General features: G+C 41.2%; 1 protein-coding gene across 3 annotated transcripts in view; it reads right to left on the bottom strand.

Moving 5' to 3' along the window:
* The window catches only part of COG5 (component of oligomeric golgi complex 5), a 151,280-nt gene that overhangs the window by 81,598 nt on the left and 42,565 nt on the right, over window positions 1-27,117 (bottom strand). For all 3 annotated transcript variants that reach the window (XM_033161710.1, XM_033161712.1, XM_033161713.1), the window contains exon 7: window positions 3,146-3,276. In XM_033161710.1, the coding sequence (XP_033017601.1) occupies window positions 3,146-3,276 (131 nt within the window). The remainder of the gene's footprint in view (window positions 1-3,145; window positions 3,277-27,117) is intronic.

Here is a 27,117-nt window from a genome sequence, read left to right as displayed (position 1 = left end):
GGAAAATAACAGAATGGGAAAAACCAGAGATTTATTCAAGAAAATTGGAGATATGAAAGGAACATTTCGTACAAAGATTAACACAATTAAGGACAAAAGTGGAAAGGACCTAACAGAAGCAGAAGACATCAAGAAGAGGTGGCAAGAATACACAGAGGAATTATACCAGAAAGATATGGAGGTCTCATACACCCCAGGAAATGTGGTTGCTGACCTTGAGCCAGACATCCTGGAGAGTGAAGTCAAATGGGCCTTAGAAAGCCTTGCTAACAACAAGGCCAGTGGAAGTGATGATATTCCAGCTGAACTATTTAAAATTTTAAAAGAGGATGCTGTTAAGGTGCTGCACTCAATATGCCAGCAAGTTTGGAAAACTCAGCAGTGGCCAGAGGATTGGAGAAGATCAGTCTACATCCCAATCCCAAAGAAGGGCAGTGCCAAAGAATGCTCCAACTACCGCACAATTGCACTCATTTCACACGCTAGCAAGGTTATGCTTAAAATTCTACAAGGCAGGCTTAAGCAGTATGTGGACCGAGAACTCCCAGAAGTGCAAGCTGGATTTCGAAGGGGCAGAGGAACCAGAGACCAAATTGCAAACATGCGCTGGATTATGGAGAAAGCCAGAGAGTTCCAGAAAAACATCTACTTCTGCTTCATTGATTATGCAAAAGCATTTGACTGTGTCGACCACAGCAAACTATGGCAAGTTCTTAAAGAAATGGGAGTGCCGGATCACCTCATTTGCCTCCTGAGAAATCTCTATGTGGGACAAGAAGCTACAGTTAGAACTGGATATGGAACAACTGATTGGTTCAAAATTGGGAAAGGAGTACGACAAGGCTGCATATTGTCTCCCTGCTTATTTAACTTATATGCAGAATACATCATGCGAAAGGCTGGACTGGATGAATCCCCAACCGGAATTAAGATTGCCGGAAAAAATATCAACAACCTCAGATATGCTGATGATACAACCTTGATGGCAGAAAGTGAGGAAGAATTAAAGAGCCTTTTAATGAGGGTGAAAGAGGAGAGCGCAAAATATGGTCTGAAGCTCAACATCAAAAAAACTAAGATCATGGCCACTGGTCCCATCACCTCCTGGCAAATAGAAGGGGAAGAAATGGAGGCAGTGAGAGATTTCACTTTCTTGGGTTCCATGATCACTGCAGATGGTGACAGCAGTCACGAAATCAGAAGACGCCTGCTTCTTGGGAGAAAAGCAATGACAAACCTAGACAGCATCTTAAAAAGCAAAGACATCACCTTGCCGACAAAGGTCCGTATAGTTAAAGCTATGGTTTTCCCAGTAGTAATGTACGGAAGTGAGAGCTGGACCATCAAGAAGGCTGATCGCCGTAGAATTGATGCTTTTGAATTATGGTGCTGGAGGAGACTCTTGAGAGTCCCGTGGACTGCAAGAAGATCAAACCTATCCATTCTCAAAGAAATCAGCCCTGAGTACTCACTAGAAGGACAGATCCTGAAGTTGAGGCTCCAGTACTTTGGCCACCTCATGAGAAGAGAAGACTCCCTAGAAAAGACCCTGATGTTGGGAAAGATGGAGGGCACAAGGAGAAGGGGACGACAGAGGATGAGATGGTTGGACAGTGTTCTTGAAGCTACTAACATGAGTTTGGCCAAACTGCGAGAGGCAGTGAAGGATAGGCGTGCCTGGCGTGCTCTGGTCCATGGGGTCACGAAGAGTCGGACACGACTGAACGACTGAACAACAACAACAAATATTATTAGACATTACTTCTGTCTTACATAGCTAGAAAGTTCAATTAAAATGTTTTTTTAAAAAATAAAAAATACAATTATCATTATCCCTTATAAGCTGCAAACATCACACACTAAGAGAAAATTATTGAAAAATAAAGTAGATTAAACAAATTTGATAGAAGAACATCTGAAGGCCTTATCTGGGATCTTTAAAAGCCGTTTGCATGCATTGTACTCAACAGCTTGCATTTCAAGCTTTAATTTTAAAAACAAAGCCAAGTCCGACCAACCGAAGAGTTACAAAAAAATGTGGAAAAACCTTTGAGCTCTCCACAACTCTTCATCGCGGAAGATGTTAGGCAAAGCAAGGGGTGAGAGGACATTTTCTGACACGTAAGCATAATTAAGCAAGCAGCAAAATATAAATCTCAGAAAAAGTTTTCTGTTCTAATATGTTCTCTTGTGAATTTACATGGGCACCATGATAAAAGCAGCAGCACATGGCAAGGCAGTCAACAGGGAAGATTCATCCTTCATCCTAGTACCATAGGGCGGTTTACAGTATAAAAATGCAAAAATGCCATAGTAACAAACAAAAATGTCATAGTAATAAACAAAAACAACAACCCCACACAAAGTTTAGAAGGCCACAGATTGTTTAATTTGCTTAGGGCCTGGGAGAAGAGAAATATTTTTGCCTGCTGCCTAAAGATATGTAATGAAGGTGCCAGGCAAGCCTCCCTGGGGAGAGCATTCCACAAGCAGGGAGCCACTGCTAAAAAGGCCTATTCTTGTGTTGCCACCCTCCAGACCTCTCATGAAGAAGGCACACAAAGAAAGGTCTCTGATGTTGACTGCATGGTCCGGATCGGTTCATATGGAGAGAGGCAGTCCTTGAAATATTGCGGTCCTAAGCTGTTTAAGGCTTCGTAAGGTCAAAACCAGCACTCTGAATAGGCAACAGATGGTCTTTCTAAAAGGGTTCTCTCTAAAACATTAATCATCTACTAGGAGGGAGACCAGGAGGGTGGTTGGACTCAAGCATGTGTGCCCCATTCTTTCCCATTCAACAAGTAACCAATATTGCTGTGGATTTAAGACTAGTGTGGAAAAAGACAGAAAATCCCTAGCCCTCAACATGCCAAACATCAGACCAGGGCTAAGAATAGCTTCTGTGCTCCAGCCCTTGTCAGTCATTCTCTTAGAAGCAAAGGGGCAGCAATAAGCACACAGCTTCCAGTCTGAAAGCATAACAATCAGTTCCCATTCAATATAGTCCTACTAATGCAAGCAAACTGAACTTGTGAACCCCTGTTCACCAGCAAGTGTTCAATGAGTTGACCTGTTCCATTTCACCATAGTTAAAGAGCAAACTTTCATTCATCTGCTTTTGAAAGAAGGCAAAATGTATTTTTACCTGAGTCTCTATTCCTTGCTCCAGCAACCGCTTAGCCTGGTTTTCTACCTCGAGTCGAGCTCTTGCCATAAAAAGCAGTTCGTTTTCAATTACTTCTATTCCAGAGAGATCTACTCCTTGGGAAAGGTAATCTATAAAAGCAATGGCATTTTTATATATTATTAGAAAATTCAAACAGCAATGATAATGAAAAACATTAAATCTGCTATGTATTGTTTCCTGTCCCATTTGCCTGCATAGAATCTGACATCAGTATGCATTTGCCAGGGTTTATTCTGCAAGGAATGGAAGAAAAGCCGCTCATCAGTATGTGAATATCCCAACAGCAAAAATTGTGCACTTATTTCTTAGCTTTTCACTAAGAAAAGGAACTGTAGGTAAGTGTTCCAAAGGTAGTACAGTAAAAGTGGGCTGGATCCATTCACAGAAGGGATGTTTTAACCAGCCGCACTAATTTATCCATAGGCAAACTCAGCCCTCCAGATGTTTTGGGACTACAACTCCCATGATCTCTAGCTAACAGGACCAATGGTCAGGGATGAGGGGAATTGTAGTCCCAAAACATCTGGAGGGCCGAGTTTGCCTATGCTTGGTCTTGCGGGACATCTTTGAGAGAATAAAAGGCTAAGGAGCAAACCGTACACAAATTCAAAGTGGATGAAAAAGGTTCCTCACCCCAGTATATGGGAAATGAAAACTATTTTAATTTAAATGTCCATGTAGCAATATGAATCAGAAGTGTCCTTGCAGGTGCAGATCATGATGCATGTTGACTTCACCTGCAGTCTTGCAGCTGCTGTAATTCATGCGCAAATCCCACTGAAAAACCACCTTGTCTTACACACGTTAAACTGTCACGCAACTGCAATCAATGTTCTAGAAAGAAAAGCAGCAGCATCCTTATCTTTGGCTGAATCATCGTAAATGTTACTAGGACCTTGTACATGCCAAGTTTCTTTGTTAGAGCCATTTAAAAAAAAAAAAGTTTCCTTCAATAAACAATTCCATATTCACATATGCTAAGCTCCCACAAGATTTACTTTGTTTCGATGCACCAGGGCTTGCTTTTGTCCAGAAAAATAAATGGCCATAAATGCAAAAAGATTCAGAGTGGTACCTTGAGAAAATTCTTTTTTTAAACAAATAATAATGATTTTTTATGAAGTTTCCAATTTTACATTTCAAAATAAACATTTTACAAACTTTAAGATATCCAGTGACCTCCCTTCTTCTCCTTCCATGGTTCATTTTACATATCACACTTTCCTGCATATTTTACTGTAACCATTCAAATCAGTTTTCCACTTTTACATCCATCAAAAATTACTTAATCTGTTGAATTTATCTTAGTGCTGCCAGTGTTTTCAGCTGTATACAGTTATTTTCCATATATTCAGTAAACTTTTTCCATTCTAATAAAAAATAATACATTTTAGACAGAGGTTTGTCCTTATTTTGTAAGAGTTTTTTCAAATTGTGAATTTTAGTACAGAAATCCATTCTTTCTAATTTAAACATGTTGTATATCTGGTGATATTGCAACCAATCCGTAACTTGACTCCTTAAGTTTTCCATTGATTTCAGTCTGGTTCCCCTCCCCCCACTCCATAAAATCCAGTAGTTCCCAATGTCTATCCACATGAACTCTCTTAATTGTAATTGCTTCGATGGGAGATAACCACAAAGGTGTTTTTATTTCCAGCAGATTTTTATATTTCTCCCACTCTATACAAATTATTCCTAAGAACGTGGTTCATAAAACTCTTATGGATTTTAGCCTTCCAATACCAAAGACATACATGCCAGCCGAATTTTAAATCATGACCTTCTAAGTCTAAAATGTCTGCATTGCTCAATACAATCCATTCTTTTAACCAACACAAACAAGCTGCCTCACAATACAATTGCAAATCTGACAAGGCAAAGCCTCCTCTTTCTTTTGTATCTATCATAATTTTATGTTTAATTATTGGCTTTTTCACCTGCCAGCTGAATTTAGAGAAATTTTTCCCCATTCTTTGAAGCAGCTTAAATTATTTACAACTAGGATTGATAGGAATAAAAACAGCATCCTGGGGAATATATTCATTTTAATGGCTGAAATTCTGCCTAACAGAGAGGGTTTCATTCTCCCCTATATCTCCAACTCTTTCTTAACCTCTTTCCACAGTTTAATATAACACACCATGAGAAATTCCATACCCAATTCTCCACTCTGATTCTAGATGGAAATATTATGATCCAGCATTTGGAGCATGAAAATAATTTCCTCTTGCTCAACACTGCTTAAATGGATGATAACTGAATATTGCCTGTTGCTCTGAAGGCACTGAAGTGCATCATAGAAGATGGAGTAAATAGCCTTTACACTGAAGACAGTGAGTAGCACCTCTCTGCAGAAACATGTTACAGCTACATTTCTTCATACTGCGGATAATATTCTTCACACCATAATATGCCATTAAAAATATATTAGTCACTCCATCTGTGCCTTCCCCGAATATTAAAACTGTGTACTTCACCAGACGGAATAAACTTCAAAATTTGTGTCACCTTCTGCAAATAGATAGTGTGCCTCTACAACCACAACAAAACCATAATCTGCCTCCCAATCAATGCCTTCTACTGGGGGTGGGGTAGACACCAATCACCATATATTTTCAGTATTAAAGGAAGAGTAGTGTGTGTGTGTCTTGATCACACTCAGCCCCAGGAGGAGAAATGGCTGGTAATTGTGTGCAATAAAGAATTAAAGACAAAGCACACACTTATGGGAGCTCCTAAGGTGCACAGAATATGCGCGCACACTTTTGGTGACTACATAGCTGGTAGCCCCTTGCCAGGCTTGCGATCCGAGCTGGATTGTTGTGGCAACAGTATAACCAATTTTCCATCCAAACTTAAGTAGCCTCCTTTGATGAGGGCCTGCACAAGCAACCTGCAACTTCTCCTACACAGAAGTTGCCACTGTGCCTGTCTCTTCAAGCCCCTCCTGATTCTGGGGGACTATGGGGGGAGGGGGACAGAGGGGATTCTGCCCCAACTTTTCTCAGACACTGCCTCCTCCTCCTCCACTTCTGACAAGTCCTGCCCTTCCTCGGCTCCTGCCCCACATCCTGACCCCCCACTCCATCTCTTCCTGCCCATACTACTCCCCTTCCTCCAGCCCCGGCTTCTGCCTCATGTAAGGCACAAAACCCTATAAATCACTGCCCCCATCCCCTGATCTGGCCATGCAGCCTCTGCCACACACTCCTCGGCAAAGATCTAAGATTTCTGTCTTCCTTTCTGAAGACCTAATGGGAACATAAGAAAAGCCTGCTGGATCAGGCCAAGGGCCCATTTAGTCCAGCATTCTGTTCTCAAAGCAGTCACCTGCCTGCATGTTGGACATCATCATCATTTTATTATTTATATCCTACCTATCTGGCTGGATTGCCCCAGCCACTCTGGGCAGCTTCCAACACATATAGAAACACAATACACCACCAAACATTAACAACTACCTGATTTGTTTATTTTCTGCAGTTTATTTGGGGTTTCACTGCAAAATCTTCCGATGAACTGAAGTTGAGAAAAGTAAAATAACTGAAAACAGAATGATTTGAAGTATCCCATACTAGATTCCACACTGCACATCTTGCATTCTGCTACGCTTGCATTGTGAATGCTGGTTTTCACTGAAATCATGGATGCGAGCTTTAAACTATGACAACTGACATTTCTTTTGCACTTCGGGGACGGAGGTTGGGCTCCGACAAAACTTGCTGGCACAAACTCCTTGTTTCATAAGCACAAGGAAATCAACTTCTCATCTCTCACTGACAAAATCAAATTGTCACACATCTCATACTCTTACGGTTTGAAGTGACGAACAGACCAAGTTGTTTAAATGGGGCCAGGGTGATGCATGGCAGAACAGAGCCACTGAGCTGCCACCATCCTGCTGCTCACACCAGCTAGGCCACAAGACATTACTTTGCTGTTTGAACTCCAGGCTGGCACAAAAGAGACACCCATCTCAGGGAGATGGACCAGCTTTGGATCCAGGGTGTCTATGACTGGGCTCTGCTCTACCCTGTGTCCCCATAACTCCACACTTCAGCACCCTACAATGGCCACCACAAGCTTAATTACCTGCGAATGTGGAAGACACAGCAACAACCTCCAACGTGGAGCCACTCCACAGAAGAGCCCACAGAAGTGAACACATTGATCTGATCCTAATCTGCTCTAGTATGGCTGATCAGGGGATTAGATTGATTGGCAAAATAAATTGGGATACAACTTAATTTGTTCCAGAGGTCTGTTCTTAGGCTGAAACCGTTCTTATCCTGAGGCACGCTTTTGCTAATGAGGCTTCCCACTGCGCACTATTTCCATTCGTATCCTGGGGCAAAGTTTGCAACCAGGAGCAGCTACTTCTGGGTTAGCGGCGCTCGTAACCTGAAGCGTTCATAACCAGAGGTACCACTGTATTGCATGCTGAGAGTCAAATGCACATGTGAGCACTATTATGAAGACCAGATTGAAATGCATAATACCGGTAGCTTTCGTTTATACAGGCATCTAAATATAAGGAGAATTTGAATTATAGCTAGCAAGTTAATGATTTATTATTTATGTATTAGGTCGTCAAATGCCGTTTCGTCATAAAATACTTTTTATGATACTCACAGAACAGGAAAGCATTATCAATAAAAGCAGCTAATGCTTTTGAAATAGTTGTTCTGGTTTCCATGACTGAACATTTCACTGGAAACAAAGGCATTCTAATACCAGCTCCCCCCTCCCACCAACTCATCCTGTGGTCTTGGCATGTCACTCCTCTCCTCCTTGGTTATTGAAGGTGTTCTGTCTTTAAAACAGGAAGGGCCTATGGTGCACCACAGTAAACAAATAAGAAGGATGTTCTGGGCTAGAGATTAAAGCAAAATGTGACCAATAACGACAAACCCATAGAGCCTCAGCCTTGATGGTTTCTTCCCACCTTTGGAATCCCACACTCCTTGAGGTTCAAATCAGGTGGGAATTCAGGAGAAATATGAATTGCAGAATTAGGGATTTCCAGTATTGCCTAGTGGACGCTACTGTGAAGGTACAGCTTTCAGGATGCTGTAAAGTATGCTGGTCCTAGCCGCAGCCACCCTTTAAGAGTGTCAGAGGTTGCATCTCCAGGTCTGCCTAGACCAGGAGCCCTTTTAGACTACTTATCTTCTAAAGCCTAACCTGGGCCATCACGTATGTATCAAGGTAGGCCAGAAAAACAATCAAGGAAAAATACCCTGTTAAACAGGTAACTTCTAAAGGTTGTGTGTTGCCTCTTTAGCTGCCCCTCAAAATTTCCAAAACACCTCGCCAATCCTTGAGAAGTAGTACTGGCAGTTGAAAAGAAGCAGTTCCCTTAAAACGTAAATAAGGCATGGCATCACATTTGTTGTAGAACATTCACTTTGTCCTGCAAGCTGCAAGTAATAAGATCCCCCCTTTTGTTTAATTCTATTTTGGTATGCACAAATAAAAGTATCCAGCTTCAGTTTAACTGACCTTGAAACATTTTCAGGAATGTTTAAAACAATCAGCGTTCTAATGAAAGGTCCATCTATCTAAACTCAGTCCTAAAGGAACACACCCAATAAGACACCGCCTGAGATTTATTCCAATGGGCTTTGCGGCCTAAAAGCTCCAAGTTATCTAGCAGTAATTTAGGGGAAGTTTCCTGAAAAAAAAGAGGACATCAGCAACATATAAGGGCAATTTTTTTTCTGGTCATGCATTTGGAGGGTTGCCTGGTGATGCAGATGAATGGCAGCAACACTGCCAAATGCCATCCATGGTTGACTGGGGAAGGTGTGGAACCTCTAGCCATGATTGGAGGGTACCTGGGAGGATTCACTTTGCTGGTAAGCCAAAACTGTAGATGGTATCTGTGAAGGAACTCTCAACAGAATCTTTTAAAAGCCTTCTATGAACCCATCAATGGTACCTGTGGAGAAACCTCTTGTTCTGCCGCTGCTGTCATATTCAGAAGAAGCCTGAGACTGTTTGCCCTTTGACACTCCACACCTAAGTCCTACCCAATTCTAACACCTACGTTGTGGACATAATTCAGCTCTAACTTGCACCTCCATGTGGTTTCCAGAGCAGAGATATACATGCCTCATTCATTCTCTTAGGCTTTCAGAAGTTGTCAAATCTCCCAGCAATAGGGACAAGGCTTCTAATTTTTATTTTTATTTTTTTTACATTCTGTACAATAGCCACCAGGACCAAGGTTTTCCCCAGCCCTATTAGCTTTATGCTCTGTTCTATTTTTAGATGTGTTAAGGAAGATCTCAAAAGAAACTGCACTGCACTTCAGACAGATGATAAATTTCAGACTGACAAGGAGAATTTCCTTAGAAGAAAATCCATTGTTGTCCTTCTTGTAAGATGTTGTCCCCTTTGTATGGGTCTGAATAAAACTGCTTAAACAGTCCATTTATATTTTCAGGTTTGTTTTTTTTAACCTATAAGCTAAGTGCCTGTCAGCATGATCCCCCGACTCCCAGAACAATTGCGAGGTGTGTTTAATTAGGAAGGTTCCCCTGCAGAAACTTTAACTATACTTAGAGATTACGTCTTCCTCTGTGTTGGACGGCGGATAAAAATGAGTTCCTGTTTCCCAACAGATCTGTATTTGTTATTTGAATCAGGTAGGTTCAATTCAATATGTATTGAAATGTCCCTTGTATGACGGGCCTAGAAAAAAAACGTATTGGGAAATATTCGGCCTAAATTAACAACCTATTCTGACCAAGACATCATTTGTTTTTTATCATAAGATCTTCACCTTTTGCAACCCATAGAACAGGTCTGTCTGCATTAGCTGCAAGGAAAACACTGGGTGAAAAAAAAGAGAGGAAATGATCAGGATGCCTAGGAAGGAGCTTCTTAAACTGATAATAGAACTTTTGGGGAATTTGTTGTATTGCGATACTTTTTAAAACAGCATTATTTTATTTCATTGTAATTTGTTTAACAGAAATTGTACATCGAAGCTATTTGAAAGTTACCAAGGCAATGGCTAGTATAAAGGTTGGCTGCTGATAATGAGGATGAGGACGTTGGCTTGCCCTGCAGTCAGTTTGTTTACAGCAAAATTACTTGGAAGCAGTTCATTTTGGGGTCAATGGTATTCACCTAGGCCACCTTTGATTTCTCCATTCTGATACAAAAAGCTCTTTAGCACTAGTTTTTTCCTAGGGAAAAGGAAAGTAAATTATGTATCACCATCAATTATGTCTTCATTGCATCCTGGTAATAGCCAGGGAATCAGTCATTCAACACCAGAAATTCCTGAATGCACAACATCACAGTATGAAGACATGCAGCAACAATGCATTGAAGTGTCATAGAGGTTTTTTGCTCCACAGCAATGCTTCCCAGGTCAACAGATAGAAGCATCAGGCACAGGCAGAAATTAGAATGGGCCTTACAGATGCTTGCAGAGTCTGCCTGCCAATGGGAATCTGGAGACAGTTTTCCATGCACTGTGACATAAAGATGCAGTCTCTATTAATAAGAAGCAACTCAGACATCCTAAGGGCACAGGTGTCACATGGACAAGTGCACGATAACCCACGTAATGGATCAGGTTCTACCCAGCACATCTTTGTTTAGGAGTAAATCCATAACTTAATCATCTCTCTTTTGAGACTGTAATATTTTGATACTTATAGGAAAGTATGGTATCCTCTCCTGCTTGGCTAGACTTCAGCACCAAAAACTTGGCCTAAATCTTTTGCAACCAATTTACATTTGGTTTTGGCATTTGTTTTGTGTAAGGAATCAATGGCAACTCTCTTTTTATAGATATCTTAGTAGTTGCTTGTAGGCTGGAAAAAGCTTTCACGTTCTTTGTTAAATTTTTAAGGAGGAGCCTTCTTATATTGCAAGAGGGTTAAATGCTGTATCAGAACATTATGGGCCCAGGATGTATATTGGGTTTACTCATCCAATTTTATTCTGTAGCATGCATCCAAGTGCAATTCTTTATTACCAAGTGACTCTTCTGATTCTCTGCAAAAGAAAAGAAACCTGAAATCTAAATTTATATGAAAGTACAAAACCAAAGATTGAAAAAGAAAACAAAAATTAAAACAAAACTCAGGAGTAGAAACACCCCCAGAACTGAGGGTCCCATTCACTCTCCTATGACACAGGTTGGCCTCATGGAAAAGTCTCGCCTGAGATCATCCCCTATAATAGCACTGCTTACTTCTACACAAAAGGTTCCAGCAGGCACCAAAGAATCGGTGCATTTCAACCTATTAGTATCATAATGCTCTCAACAAGGGAAATAGGGAGGGAGAAGCAAAGATGGGTAGCCACCCAACCTCACTCTCCAACCCTTCTGTCAAGCATCTGTAGCAGATTCCAGATCTAACCCTTAGATTGAAAGAGAAAAGTCAGAAGGAACACTCACATGCTATCATATCTTACATTGCTGAAAACAGCATTTTCATTACATTACATTCCTTTTTACATGCATGAATATTATAGGCTAAAGTAGGCTTCCTCAACCTTGGCCCTCCAGATGTTTTGAGACTACAATTCCCATCATCCCTGACCACTGGTCCTGCTAGCTAGGGATCATGGGAGTTGTAGACCAAAAACATCTGGAGGGCCGAGGTTGAGGAAGCCTGGGTTAGAGCAAGATGTAGCAAACTCTAGAGTTAGCAGCATTCATAATCTGCAGTCTGGGAAAGGGACAAGACTTTAGGTCTCTTAGAGGAAAGGTGTTTTCGTAATTAAAATTACAAATTTCTTGATGTGCTAACACTAAACAGCTTTTTAAACCCAACAGCAGAGTAGCTGCTTAATGATCTATACACATTTTAAAGCAACATTTCAAAAAGGTAGTTACATAACAGGCTTAGCCAGAGGAGATAAAACCAACATCCACACAGCAGGTTGTGCAGCAAAAAAGAGTTTTCTGAGTTGGCAACTATTCCTCCCCCCCCAAAAAAAAACCTTGCCACTTTGTCCTTCCACTTATCACAGTCATAGCCTCAAATTCTACACAATGACACTTTTGAAGACTGCAGTGGAAGGGGTGGGGGGTTAAGTGAAAAACAAAAAGATGGCACTGAAAAATAATCTACTAGCAACGGATTGTATTAAATTGCAGTTCTGAACTAGCGGTAGGAAACACTTCTGCCTGTGTGAGGCAAGGGCATCCAATTTTTGACAATCCCCCCAACTGCAGCCATCCGCACCCCCCAATAAGCTATTCCTGACAATTAGCAGACCCACCCCCCAAGGACAGAATGGGATGTGGCACAAGTGAGGATCTGTTCCAAGGCTAAAGGTGGCATTCCCTTCTGGCCAGCAGAGATCAGTGCCAAGGGCAAAAGTGACAGGAGAGATCAATGGATGCAAGTGCAGTATGTTAGTTTCTGCACACACACACACAAACACACACAATGTGCCCCGCTCTATCCTCCATCTGGGCAATCAAGGGGCACTGGCAAAAACACTTCAGAGGGGTACAAACCAGGGCTAGTGAGGCATGGGAAGGTGGGAAGGAAGGAAAGGTGGCCAGAGGATCAGACAGAAAGGCCTGGAGGACCACATGTGGGCTGAGTGGGCCCCCTGAGTGGAAAAGCTTTCAGCTAAAAGGACCATTGGATACAATCCATTGTGCACAGGCTTACATTTCCATGAGCAGTACTGCTTCTAATAGATAACTGCATTATTCTGAGATCTTACTAGCAACAGGTTGCCAAAATTCTGGGTCTTTCTGGATGAGAGTGTTCATTCACTTGGGGGACTGCTATTGTTGCTGAGGGTTCCCGGCAGTTTTGGATTTGTACACAAACCCTTCCCCACCTCAATAACACCTTTGCTTCAGAAAGTGTATATTGTCTCTGTTGGAGATATGAGAGAGCAAGGACACCCAATGCTCTTCTATAATGTGTTGGGGGGCACGTAATAGGTTTGGGTTTTGTTTCTATGTTGATTATGTTTTTATATTGTGATTTTATGTTGTAACCGCCCTGAGATTTGCTGGTATAGGGCGGTATACAAATTTGAATGATGATGATGACACCTTTTGGCTGATGTCCACTAATGATGGGCTACAAAACCAACATCCCAAATGTTGCCCAGTTTTTGGTCTTCTTTATTTATTTAAACAATGCCCTGGGCTTCATCCCGCTAGTGTGTTTTTGACAAATCTCTCTACCTTGCAAACTGCCCCTGCAGGAGCTTTAGAGACAGGAAGAAGGGTATATATTATTTCCTCTAGGAAAGCTATGGAGACTGTCTAAATTGCCACCTAGTCAAGGCTACCAGAAGCCTAAGAGGAAACTATAAAAATCAAACTAAACCACTAATACTACGATTCCATTATTATGAAAGTGGCTTAAAATAAGATAAAAGCCACTCATTTCTGAACTTATTCCAATCTGTTATCCGCTGTGGAATTTTCCACAAATAAAGGGCTGATTGGAACTGTAATAGCTTCACACTTTACAGCTTAGCTTGCTTAGAAGAAGATTCAGGTTTTTGAAGCCTGTCTTTGAGCTGGTGCACCACAATTTACTTCTGCTCTCAGATGATGACACATTGAATCATGGGTTAAATCAATAAGGTGGCTAGACAGAGCCCTGGGGAAGTAGCTCTTACTTGCAACTCCCCAAAGAGATAAGAGATAAGAGAAATGTTGATGTTAGAAGAAGGATGGAATTATTTTAAATGGGAAGTTACTTAAGATATTTACAAGGGACGCAGAAGGAGGAGACAGGAGGAAGTCCGACTAAGATGTGAGAAAAATACAGGTTGTTAAAGATAAAGAGATTTTTGTAGTTTTTTTGTATTTTTTCTTTTTTATGTAGTTTGTTTTAATTATTGTCATTGTTGTTGTTATATGTTTTGTTTAAAAATTGTTCAATAAATATCATTTAAAAAAATTACTCCCCAATTCCTTCCTTCCTTCTGGGTGCGGGTTGCAGTTTGGGTAAAGGAAATATAAACATTACCGCTCCTGGCCAACTGGGGCTTCAAAGTTCATGGAGCTATCATTTCTCACAGTACCAGACATAGTATGTTTCTCTCTCTCTCCACCTCAAAAGCTACTTGATTTGTGTGGGATCTTTGGCACTATGGATCAACAAGAGCCCAATCAGTCTTACTGTGACATGCTCCATATAAAGTGCACATTCTTTATGGTTACAGTGAAGTTCTGATACTAAAAAAGACAAGTATCTTTAAAAAAAAATAAGGTACTCTTGAATGTTTTGTGGAAATCTATTGTGATTGACTGAGTCACATGTTTCTCTTCTTGAATTTCAAAGATTCAGTTTCCCATAACTACTAGTAGACTAGTAGGTCAACTATTGCATCCAGCCAAGGTGCAAGGTAGGGTATAGTCTTTCTTCCTTTGTTTCTCTGTGGGAGCTCCAGGCTCTTCTCTGGGAATTGAAATGAATTAGGATCCAGCAGATCATAATTCAAGGCCCTATTCTGGCTACTGCTGGAAGTGGTAACATTTGATCTTTTCCCATTTCCATGGCTGTAGCGAGGAAGCCACTCATTGGAAGAGTCAGAAAGAGGTCAGGAGACAGGTACATCCGCTATATCTTTACCCGCTGCAGCAGCAAGGATTCGGGGCTAGGTCTGCAATGCCCAGTGTGGAGAACATGTTTTGCACACCTAAGATAGCTGGCGTAGCAGGGCTAATGTAATCCTCTTAAGACCTTGAAGAGCCATTGCCTGTCTGAGCAGAAAATGCTGAGCTAGATGGAGCTATGGGTTGACTCAGTATAAAGCGGGTTGAGGCACATTTTGTTTATATTTATTAGTGACTTCACAGACGGCATTCTCTAGGCAACATATGAATACACTGAATATAAAACAAGATTAAAAACACAAAAGCAGTTGAAAAACAGGATCCAAACCCAACACAAAAAGAATGCCACCCGCAACATATCATTTAATACATAAAAGAGGCAAAAGCACCTCACAAGTGAAAAGGACTGAGACAATACTAAAATCCTTGCCTGGCTGCTAGCAAGACGCTGATGTAGGTGGCAAATAAGCTTCTCTGCGGACAGTGGTTCACATACAAGCAGCCCAGAAGACCTTCTCCCTTGTAGCCATTTTTGTCACCAGACATTATCAACCCCTGACTCCTCTCCACCACCCTGTCTCATAACTGAAAATCCTTTGAGACTATAAGGTGTAAAGGTAAAGGACCCTTGGATGGTTAAGTCCAGTCAAAGACAACTATGGGGGTGCGCCACTCATCTCACCTTTCAGGCCGAGGGAGCCAGCATTTGTCTACAGACAGCTTTCTGGGTCGTGTGGCCAGCATGACTAAACCGCTTCTGGCCCAACAGGACAGACATCATGACGAGTGCCAGAGCACATGGAAACACCATTTACCTTCCCGCCACAGCGGTACCTACTTGCACTGGTGTACTTCCAAATGGCTAGATTGGCAGAAGCTGGGACAGAGCAACGGGAGCTCACCCCGTTACAGGGATTCAAACTGCTGACCCTCTGATCAGCAAGCCCAAGAGGCTCAGTGGTTTAGACCACAGCGCCACCCGCTCCCCTATAAATCACTGCTATAAGAAATGCCTGTTTGATGGCTAACAGATATTAAATTCTGGAAATAATGAGGGAAGAAATGGAGATGAGAAGGTGGTAGCTGAGAAAGTACCGGTAGATATAACGCATGTGCTTTTTGGAAACATGGGAAGGAAAAGGAAGACAGGGCAATGGAACAAGGAAGAGAACAGGCGCCTGAGATAATCAAATAACACAAAACTAAAATGAGTATGTACAGCCTGGACTCATCAAACTAGAGTCATACATAACATGTCATTTTCCACTTCAAATATTCCCTACTCTAGATATTCTAGCAGTCTCTATTCATTGTTAATATCCCATGCCCACTAAGTTCCCACTCAAACTTCTGAAAAACATCTAAAGAATGCTTTGTTTAAGCATCTCAACAAAGCTTTTATATAAAACTACAGGTTGCAAAGTCCTTATGGAGCAGAAATATTTGTTCAACTCCACTACAGAGGCATTCCTCCTAAAATCATTCATATAAACATTAAAGTGAAGGCATAGGGCTTATCTACACCTGTAAGACAGATTCCTACGTACCATCTATCTGTAAACAGAAAATATGAAAATCTGTGTAATCCAATGCTTCAGTTTGGCTTAAGGCTAATACCATTTTTTCCAGGAACAAGACAAAGATTGGGAATGGATCCATGCACATGCACTGAACAGGCAATCTTCTACAAAAGATACATATGGCTGGATCCAAAACTCTGCAACTTTTACAAAATGCAACTTTGGGGTCATTATTTGCGATTTGTACTATACAACACTTGTGTAAAATCAGGAAAACCTCCCAGTTAAGATTTCCTTAGACGCAATTAGTGGAGAGAGTAATAATTTACACATTTGTTTTGGTTGCTCTAATTTAATTTCTATTTAAAACCACCCATCTTCCCCTAGTTCAGTACTGTTTAATTAAAACAGCAATTAAAACAGAATTGCTCTAAAGAACCCATTAAAATGTTTTTTTAAAAACAAAGTAAACAGTATTTAATATTTTAACAGGCTTTACTAGAAACATGTACGACTGACGGAAGGCAATCAAGTAGTAGAAGATGACAATGGATACATTTTCTACCTCCGGAATCTCTCATTATAAGTGTACTAGATGCATTCATTGTTCACAATATACCTACCATCACCATTAGCTGTCAGTTGGATCTCCAAGAAAAGCTAGTTAAGCTTACTAGACACACTGCCCTGGAAGTAAAGGTAAAGGGACCACTGACCATCAGGTCCAGTCGTGTCCGACTCTGGGGTTGTGGCGCTCATCTTGCTCTATAGGCCGAGGGAGCCGGCATTTGTCCGCATACAGCTTCCGGGTCATGTGGCCAGCATGACAAAGCCGCTTCTGGCGAACCAGAGCAGTACACGGAAACGCCATTTACCTTCCCACTGGAGCGGTCCCTATTTATCTACTTGCACTTTAACGTGCTTTCAAACTGCTAGGTGGGCAGGAGCTGGGACCGAGCAACCGGAGCTCACCCCGTGGCAGGGATTCAAACCACCGACCTTCTGATCAGCAAGCCCTAGACCCTGTGGTTTAACCCACAGCGCCACCTGGGTCCCTGCCCTGGAAGTAAGTCTCATTTTATTGAGTGGTGCATACTTCTGGCCAGTCATGTATAGGATTGCACTACAACTAGCCATGACCAGTTTGTTAATATATGATAAAATAATACAGAGCCACAAAGATTATTCGGTCACTGCTTGGCAGTACCTAAAACTGAGCCACGTACAGCCATAACAATTTAAAAACAGAAAGTACAAACTGCATCCAGACATAATTCTCTGGAGTGAGTGCTAGTTGACAGCCAAAGCATCTGTAGCTATGTAACACTGAATGTTAGATGAAATATATTCCAAGTACAGTTAGGATAAGAAGACAGGAGGACAGAGGGCATCAAATCAATCTCCTAATAAGTCATATTCTTACATGCAGTAATATTGTTTCTAACTGTATAAAAGCCACGAATAACCTGCAATCGGACTTAAAATAACAGAATTTAATTTTTAGAACATAACTGGACAACCTCTCAGCCTTTCCAAAAAGCAAAAGGAAGCGCAGCAATGGGGAACCAATGTGTTATTCACATCTGCTTGATGGAAGTGAAAAAATGCCAAGAGGACAACATATTCTGAATAGAATTTGCAGCAAAAGAAACTGCCTCATACAGTCAGCCCACTGGTCCATCGAGCTTAGCATTGCCTCGACTGACTGACAGGAAATAGCTCTCCAGGGTTTCAGCCAGGAGTCTTTCCCAGCCCTTTCTGCAAGATGCCTGGGATCGTTCCTCCCTTTTAACATTGTGATGTATCGCCAGGTCGCAATATTTGGCTGGTGATACATCATGATATTGAAAACCTAACATCGCCCAGCCCTATCTCTCACAGAACTATGGTTCTTCTGGCCAACAGGCCAGGAAGTTACCAACCTATCTTGCTCCCATCAACCAGAAAAATAGCAATGGTTCCTGGTATTAAAAGCAATATTGTCAATTAACAATGCACAATCTGTTGGAGGGATTTGGGGATACACCTTGTACATAACACTGGTAAACAAGATGATGAGATTGAAAAGAGGTGGACTAGGTTTCAGAAATATATTTCGCACAATGAGGTGACTGAATGCTAGGGGAGTGAATGGGGTAAGCAGGAAACATTTTAGGAGAGCATTTGTTCCCCTTCACAGCCATCGCCATTGTAGGTAACTGAGATGTAATAAACACTATGACCCGAGTTTGGTGTGGAATCTGAGTGTATCAGATTTGGGTTGGTTTCAGTTTAACCCTGATGTTTCATTCTTTTGGTGTGATTGGTGGGCTACTTAAAAATGAGGCTGCAGTTTAGATTTAATTTTAAATTGTATTTTAATCTGTATTTTAATGAGCTGTTTTATGTTTTTGTTGTGATTTTATTGGTGTTAGCCGCCCTGAGCCCGGTTTGGCGGGGAAGGGCGGGGTATAAATAAAATATTATTATTATTATTATTATTATTATTATTATTATTATTATTATTATCCCACAGTTCTCCGCAAAGCAGAAGGGCCCCATGGCAGGAACATCAATGTGAAATGATTCCCTGACGGAAAGATTTGAAAACTGTCATAATCAATCTCCGATACCCTCAAATAGGGAATGCTTTGAATCATTTATGCAAAATAAATAAATAAATGATGATGATGATTTATTTAAAATGCAACATTGGGAAACCTATTTATATGGGAAACTACCATGAAGCCTTGTGGGACAATATATGTGTTCAGTACTTTGTGCCAAATAATTCCAATTACCGTATTTTTCCATGTATAAGACTAGGTTTTTTCCCTTAAAAAATAATGTCAAACATTAGGGGGTGTCTTATTCACAGATACATTCCCCCCATTTTCTTAAATCTGAGTCTCCAAAAACAGAGGGCGTCTTATACATGGGGGTATCTTTATTATAAATGGAAAAATACGGTATATCAGAGGATCTGGTACAAATAGCAAAATCAAATTACCATATATACTTGAGTATAAGCCTAGTTTTTCAGCACACTTTTTGTGCTTTAAAAGCTGCCCTCGGCTTATACTCAAGTCAACCATTCCTTAAGAAGTGTGCAAGAACGGTGGTTCTTTACTCTCCCCAGGCAGCTTGTTCCATTCCTGAACTGCTCACATAAATGCAAACTTTAGACCCCAGAAGGCAGAAAGCCTATCAGTTAAGGAAGTATTAAAACCCCACAGGTGCTCACTTTCCCTGGCTCCTGCTTAAAGAGGACAGGATCCCAGCCTTCTCTGTATAACACAAGGGAACATTGCGCTGTGGGTTAAACCACAGAGCCCTAGGGCTTGCCGATCAGAAGAATGGCGGTTCGAATCCCCGCGACAGGGTGAGCTCCACAGCAGCAAAGGAGGAAGAGGAAGGAGCAGCCCAAAGGGCTGCTTTGGGCTGCCCGTTCCTCCTCTACCACAGTGGCAAAGGTGAACCGGCTTATACTTGAGTCAATAAGCTTTCCCACATTTTTGTAGGGAAATTAGGTGCCTCGGCTTATATTTGGGTCGACTTATACTCGCGTATATACGGTAGTACTACTGAGACTTAAGAGCAAATCATAAGCAATTCTAAGTGCTGTGGTCTAATTTTAGTATGACATGGGCAATGAAAGCTATTCTGCTGTTTTGATGACTGATTGTGGGGGAAGAGCTTATTCATTCAATGGATGCTTCAGAAAGCAGGTGGTGAAGAAGAGTATTGAGGGACAAATAATGATTTTATTTTATTTTTGCTGGGAATACCAGAAGCTTGTATAAAGACATGTAAACAGAAACAAGAGATAAAATAATGCCATGGTTTGCATTACCAAAGTGTTTCAAACCCTGCAGTACAAAATGTCGCATGGGCATGGCACGAAGTATATATTTTATAGACAGAGAAATAGGTAAAGGAAGGGCTGATTTTCCTGAGTTCTTGCCTCATAACAGACAAAAAGAAAAAAACTTATTCACACCAGGGTGGATAAAAATCAATGATTATTTTTAAAAAATATTCTTTAAAAATCGGATTTTTTAAAAATTTAAATTGGATTTTTAAAATTTAAATCAGATTTTTAAAATAAAATGCTTTTGAAGGAAAAATCTTTCTAAAGATAGTTTTCTATTTATGTTACATTATAGTCCAAAGGCTATTCATCAGGAAATAAGGATTTGTTTTAAGTTTTTCATGTGTGCTAAAACTCAGTTTAAGTTTTTGTTTTGTTTTTTTAAATTGTTTAACCACGTCAGTTAACAAACATGGATACATATGCTATAATGTTATTCTTTTAGTTAAATAAATTTTCAATTGTTACTCATGATTATTTTTCTCCTTCCAATAAAGTACAGCAGAAAAGTTGTCCAAATATAAACGGTTAACTTATTAAACCTCACAATAATTTCATAATTATCTGTCTATGCATTTCTAATAGTATAACCAAATCAGAAATTTTTGATATAACTGTAAAAACTGCTCTGAAAATTTATTCTTTCAAAAATGAAACCTTCATCTGGTTGTAAATATTAAGATTATACCAGCAAGAATGAGTCTTTCTGTAAAAAAAAGTGATTTAAATCAAGACTCACTGACTAGTGATTTAAACCAAGTCTTACTGACTAGTGATTTAAATCAAGTCTTTGTTGTTGTTCAGTCGTTCAGTCGTGTCCGACTCTTCGTGACCCCATGGACCAGAGCACGCCAGGCACGCCTATCCTTCACTGCCTCTCGTAGTTTGGCCAAACTCATGTTAGTAGCTTCGAGAACACTGTCCAACCATCTCATCCTCTGTCGTCCCCTTCTCCTTGTGCCCTCCATCTTTCCCAACATCAGGGTCTTTTCTAGGGAGTCTTCTCTTCTCATGAGGTGGCCAAAGTACTGGAGCCTCAACTTCAGGATCTGTCCTTCCAGTGAGCACTCAGGGCTGATTTCTTTGAGAATGGATAGGTTTGATCTTCTTGCAGTCCATGGGACTCTCAAGAGTCTCCTCCAGCACCATAATTCAAAAGCATCAATTCTTCGACGATCAGCCTTCTTGATGGTCCAGCTCTCACTTCCGTACATTACTATGGAATCAAGTCTTACTGACTAGTGATTTAAATCATGATTTAAATCAATTTGATTTAAATCAAATCCACCTTGATTCACACAGTACATAGTTGAATGATGAAGCTTGCTCCTACAGGTGGCAGTGATGGCCACTATCTTGGATGTCTTTAAAAGAGGATTAGACATGTTCTACCTCCACTTTCAAGAGGAAGTACTGGTATGCCTCCAAAAACCAGTCACAAATGGACAGAGTACTGTTGTGCTCACGTCTTGCTTACGGGCTTCTCACAGGCATTTGGTCAACCGCAGTGAGTTCAGGATGCTAGATTAGATGGGCTGCTGACTTGTAGCAGCAGACTTCTTATGTTCCTAGCGTACATGTTGCAAAATTCAGTTCAAAGTTCTGCCAGCAAGAATTCAATCTAAGCTGCTATTTCTGCCAATGCTTCTGCCCAATCGCTACTGATAGAGGCTGATCCGCCTCTATTTTTCCGTACGTTTCCAGATATGCAGTCTTTTATTAGTCACGCTGAGTTTAATGAATCTGCCATGTCCTGCTAAGTGCCATTTCAAAGATAAACTTAAAACTCTGGGGGGAAATAGAGGAAAAGAAATTTGTGAAGGGAGAATTTAAAGAGAAAAGTTGATGCGCTTTAAACAGTTGCACCATTCTTTTCTATCTCCAACACAGTTACTCCTCCACCACCACCCCACACAACAGATTTGTAATAAAATAAAATATTGTGAAGGCTGGAATAGTGATACCCACTACTACTCGTCTTCCATCTGTACAGCCTTTTCTTCTTCAGAAAAGATTTCATCTCCTTGGCTAGATTTATGTGAAATGTTATTGGGAGAGATAATTTACAAAGAACATTACCTATACAAATTAGAATGTTTTGGGTTGTCATTTTAAGTAGATAATACTAATCTATTATAGATTTTGGAAAGTTGGTTGTTCACCAGGCATTTGGACATTTCATAACAAAATTTTGCATGATGGTTCCCGAGATCAAAGAACAGGTTTTCAGCTGTTGCCACTTTGAATTAAGATGGCCCTTGAAAACTACAGAGATTTTAACCATTGATTATAAAAGTTCACCCCCCCCCCCATTCCAATGCAACAATAGGTAAAGGCCGCTAGCTGTTCTATAAATATAACTTTGGCTCCTGAATGTGGAATAGTGTAAACAAAATCAAAGAAAAATTCTTTTTCTGTGATGAGGGGTTTTATGGAGCCCTCACACTGGTATCCAAGTATCTGAACTGGCTAAGAAAGCACAGTTCAAGCCAGAAGTGGCCAAATGTACATGTTATTCATTACATACTAGGGCTGGGTGATATATCGATATATCATCCAAAATGGGTTTGACGTTCCTATTGTGGTATCAGTTTCATAATTTTTGACCTGGTAATATACCGGTACTGCAAATCATGATGTGTGTTAGGGCTGGGCAATATATTGTCCCAAACCGGCTTTAAGTCCATACCTTGATACAGTCATACCTCTGGATACGAACGCTGCATGTTGCGTTCGTCACGGGTTACGAAGGTGCCGAACCCGGAAGTACCGGAACGGGTTACTTCCGGGTTTGGCGGTTCGCATATGCGCAGGAGCGCCAAATCGCACTTTGCGCATGCGCAGAAGCACCAAATCACATCGCGCACGTGTGCAGACGCGACACTTCAGGTTGCGCGCAGCTCATGTTGCGAACGGGGCTCCAGAAAGGATCCCGTTCGCAACCAGGGGTATGACTGTATTTGTTTCATAATTTTTGACCTGGCAATATTTCACAAATCATTATGTGTGCGCGCTACGCAAAAATCACACTTTGGGAAAAACCATGAAGCTAGCCAATGCCTCTAAATAGCTCCATCCTTATTTCAGACATTGTGATATATCGGCATATCGCGATGTTTAGCTGGTGATATATCATCATGTTGAGAACCAGACATCGCCCAGCGCTATTCCTTCCTTCCCAAATGTTTGATCACGTGAATGGGGTTGGGAAGGGCCTGCTTCCCCCTGGCCACTGTCTTTTTGCACCACAAAGCAGAGGTGGGGCACCTCTGAATTGCAGTTAAGCAACCTATACACTGTTTAAATAAATAAATTAATCTCCATGCTGGAGAGAGAATCCAACAACAGCTGGATAGCCCAGGTACTACAACTCTACTTACTTTCCAGAATAATAAATAATAAAAATAATTTTATTATTTATACCCTGCCCATCTGGCTGGGTTTCCCCAGCCACTCTGGGCGGCTTACAGCACATAAACAATTGTAAAACATTAGACATTAAAAATTCCTCATGCAGGGAAAGCAGAACAGAGGAGAAACCTCTTCCCTCAAAATGACTTCACTGAGTATGAGCATCTTTATGGGGGGAAAGGCGGAAAATGTACTCAATAAAGCATGAGCAAATGACAGAAATTTAAAGTATGTCTTCCTAACACCTGTTGCTTGTGAATGGTGTCTAGAAATCAATAAACGTGCCTGAAGATGGTATCTGTCACCTTATATACCTGCCCATCTCTAGACTCAGAGGCTTAAACTGAAAATCTGATGTTCCTGCCAGCTCAGCTATTGGCAAAAAGCTTCTGAGCAAATAATCAATGTGCTGCCGCTGAGAACCTGCCAGTGGACTTCCCTCTGATTCTACAGTATCCTAAATACAAGATCTAGTGATCTGGTGCTTACCATCACTATTTAATAGCTGGCTTATATCAACAGACAATAGAGAATCTCAGCCATGAATCTGTCAGGAGTCTATAGTCTGTGTCGTTTGCAGCTCTTGAAATTGCACAAATAAATGTATTGTTTGTGTGCTGTATATGAAACTGCAGTTATATGTTGTTCTTGCATTTACATGAAAACCAATATAATTTAAAAAGAAAAAGTTCCCTATAAGTAAAAGTTACAGTGCTTTTTAGGTAAGAAAAAAAGTGAGAAAGGGAGGCATGATAGAGGTATAAAAAATAATAATAATGCATGTTATAGCAAAAATAGTAGTACTGTGTGGCACCGGTAACAGTGCCAGTTGTGACACCTCATACATGACAGCTCATACATTATTGTTCCAAGACTGGGTCAATTGTCAGTTGTTGTAGCACAAAAGTTTATTTGCCCAAGTGTGCAAAGTTCTAGCCATGTACATTGAACAGGCAGGTCCCTGTTCTCAAAGGACCTGCAATCTAGGAAGTGTCTGGTTGAAACCAGCAACTGAAAGTAGAATATAAGGGATCAGGAGAGGAACTGTTACGACACCCTCCCTTTTCCCTTTGCTAATGCCTGAATCCACCCGCCTATTGCCTATTGCGAAACTGGGTTAAAGTGAAACAGAAGAGGAAGCAAATTGACACAGCAACATGGAGACTTGGTGCCCCAAACGAACCAAGCGGTTAGAGGCAAGCTTTGCAGTGGCCATGTTATCTGATCACAAGGTGTATGCTTCAATCTACTGTATATCCAATCCGAAGCCTGGGATCCATAAAAGTACAGCTTTGGATTGCCCTCTATGGTTTTGGTCTATCATTTTTCTGGAAGCACCTGAAGTTCAGAACATAGACCAACCTATGAAGCCACACGATCCAGAGAGGCTCCGAGCCATATTGACTCTCTTGCTTTGTCAACAGCATACAAGCATGCTGAAGAAAAGGGGAAACCACCAACTTTTTATAAACAAGTAAAGCAAACAAGATGGCCACACAATTCAACTGTCAGCAATTTCGCTTTACTCAGGGAACAAAGGGAACAAATGCATTTGTCAAGATTCTGATTTAAAGAGGACCATTAATGTACAGCATCTGAACGTATTTCCAAAAGGCGAAGAGATTCAAGTTATGACTGTTTTTGACATAATGATCCTTGAAGCCCAAGTGTTTCACACAGCAACAAGGGTAAGATGCTCACTGAATCTGATGGGAGAATTATCAGGGACGATCAGAGACCTGCTCTGCTGCTCTTCTAAAAACCCAGAATTTAGAACTAGAGCAGTTCTAAACGGATGTTTTCTTCCTGTATGCAACCATGTGAATAAATGCAAAGAGAGATCCAGCAACAGCCCCAGATTCAGCTTCCCTTGGTTACATTTGTCAAAACTAGATTAATTACTGCTTAATTCCTCAAATCCGTCTGTTTTGACTCTAGCACCCAGCAAATGTAGTGTCATCTATTTTCCTTAAAAGCCTTATGGACATGGATGATGTTTCTTGTACAGAATGTATATTGAAGACAATTGACTTTATATTAAAACAAAGTAAACTGGGCAGTAGACACAGAGCACTCAGGATAAATGTACTGTTACTGCCATTCCAGGAACAAAGTGTGATAATACTAGTAATAAATATGGATGAATGAGCTCATAGATTCAAACCAAACACAAGAGCTGATGGATGGTTTTAATTACTTTTACTCATCAGTTAACACGAGAAAATTATTGCCACCGATACATTTTATTTGGTTGCCTAAAGTAAAACAAGGCACACATTTGTCACAGACAGACTCATGCGGTAACATGGGTTAGTCAGTGAATCCCATTTTAAGAGTTACTTTTATATTTTGTTTATTTTTCCTCATATACTCCAGGGGGAAATGGCAAGGTGTATAGACATGAGTTGTGCAATCTATACTTCAACACACTGTGATGGGAGATTGGAGATTGTGGTTCACTATTTGCAAACTGGGTCAAATTAAAGGATAAATCTAAATCCTTTACATGCATATTAGCGAACACTGTTGCCTATATGCCACCTGTAGACAGTTGAGGTAGTTGCCCAAGATCTCCATAACGTCCCCATGTCACACTTGAGTAGGATGAGCTCTCCACTTCTCAGTTATCCACCAGTTACTGGGTGGTTTTAATGGGTCGCACTAGTATGGCTCTATATTATTTTAGTATTACAGTAGCCAATACAATGGTCCACCGAATATGACCATTTGGTACAAAAGGTTCAAATATGAAGTTTTTCTTACCATGCTTGAAAGCAGCCATCACATGTGATCAGTACTTCTCAAAAAAGAAACATTCATAGAACGTTTTGCATGCTTTATGTTGACTTGAAGGACTGGTGTGACGTTTTTCAATGGAGAAACTCTAGGTTTCTATCAAAACTTTCATTCCTAGAAGAAACCAAATGATATGCAGTACGATGGCAACTCATATGAGTGCCACGTTCCAGAGGCAGTGCGCATATGCAAAACCGTGCATAGCCCAAAGCTGCCTACTAAAAGCAGGGGAAGCCCCATGCAGAGGACCTCCGTAGGTTGCGAAACGAGTGGGGAAGTGGTGCAGCCAGAAAGAGGAAGGCTCTCTCTGCTGTGGAAAGGAGGAGGAAAGAAGGAGAAAGGCAGACAGGGAGACAAACTGAGGCTGCTTCCAGCGGCGTAGCTAGCCGCTCGGGTGCCGGGGGGCAGGGCGCGCTGCGTGGAGCCTCTCCGCAGCCTCCCCCTCAGCTGTAGGGTGGCTGAGGCGATGGGCAGACGCAAGCCCCACGCTGCTCAAAAAAGCAGCGCGGAGCTTGCAGGCAGTTCGCCCGCCGCCTGCCTCTCAGGAAAGACGTGTGGCTCAGGCACACTGCAGGCTCCGCAGTGTAGCACCCAGTGTCCCCCGCCTCACCTAGCTACCAGTGGCGTAGGAAGGTGGGTGCGGGAGTTATTTTTTTTGATAAAAGTGTCATGAGCCCAATTTTTTTTACAAACAACAACACATATCTTTGCCATTTTGTCACACACACCCCTTCAGTGATTACACCCGGGGTGGTCCGTACCCGCCGCACCCCCCTTCCTA

This window comes from Lacerta agilis, chromosome 10 (genome assembly GCF_009819535.1).
Source record: "Lacerta agilis isolate rLacAgi1 chromosome 10, rLacAgi1.pri, whole genome shotgun sequence".
Lineage (NCBI taxonomy): Eukaryota > Metazoa > Chordata > Lepidosauria > Squamata > Lacertidae > Lacerta > Lacerta agilis.
Note: the sequence above shows the minus strand (reverse complement) of the source record. Positions and strands in the feature narration are given on the sequence as shown.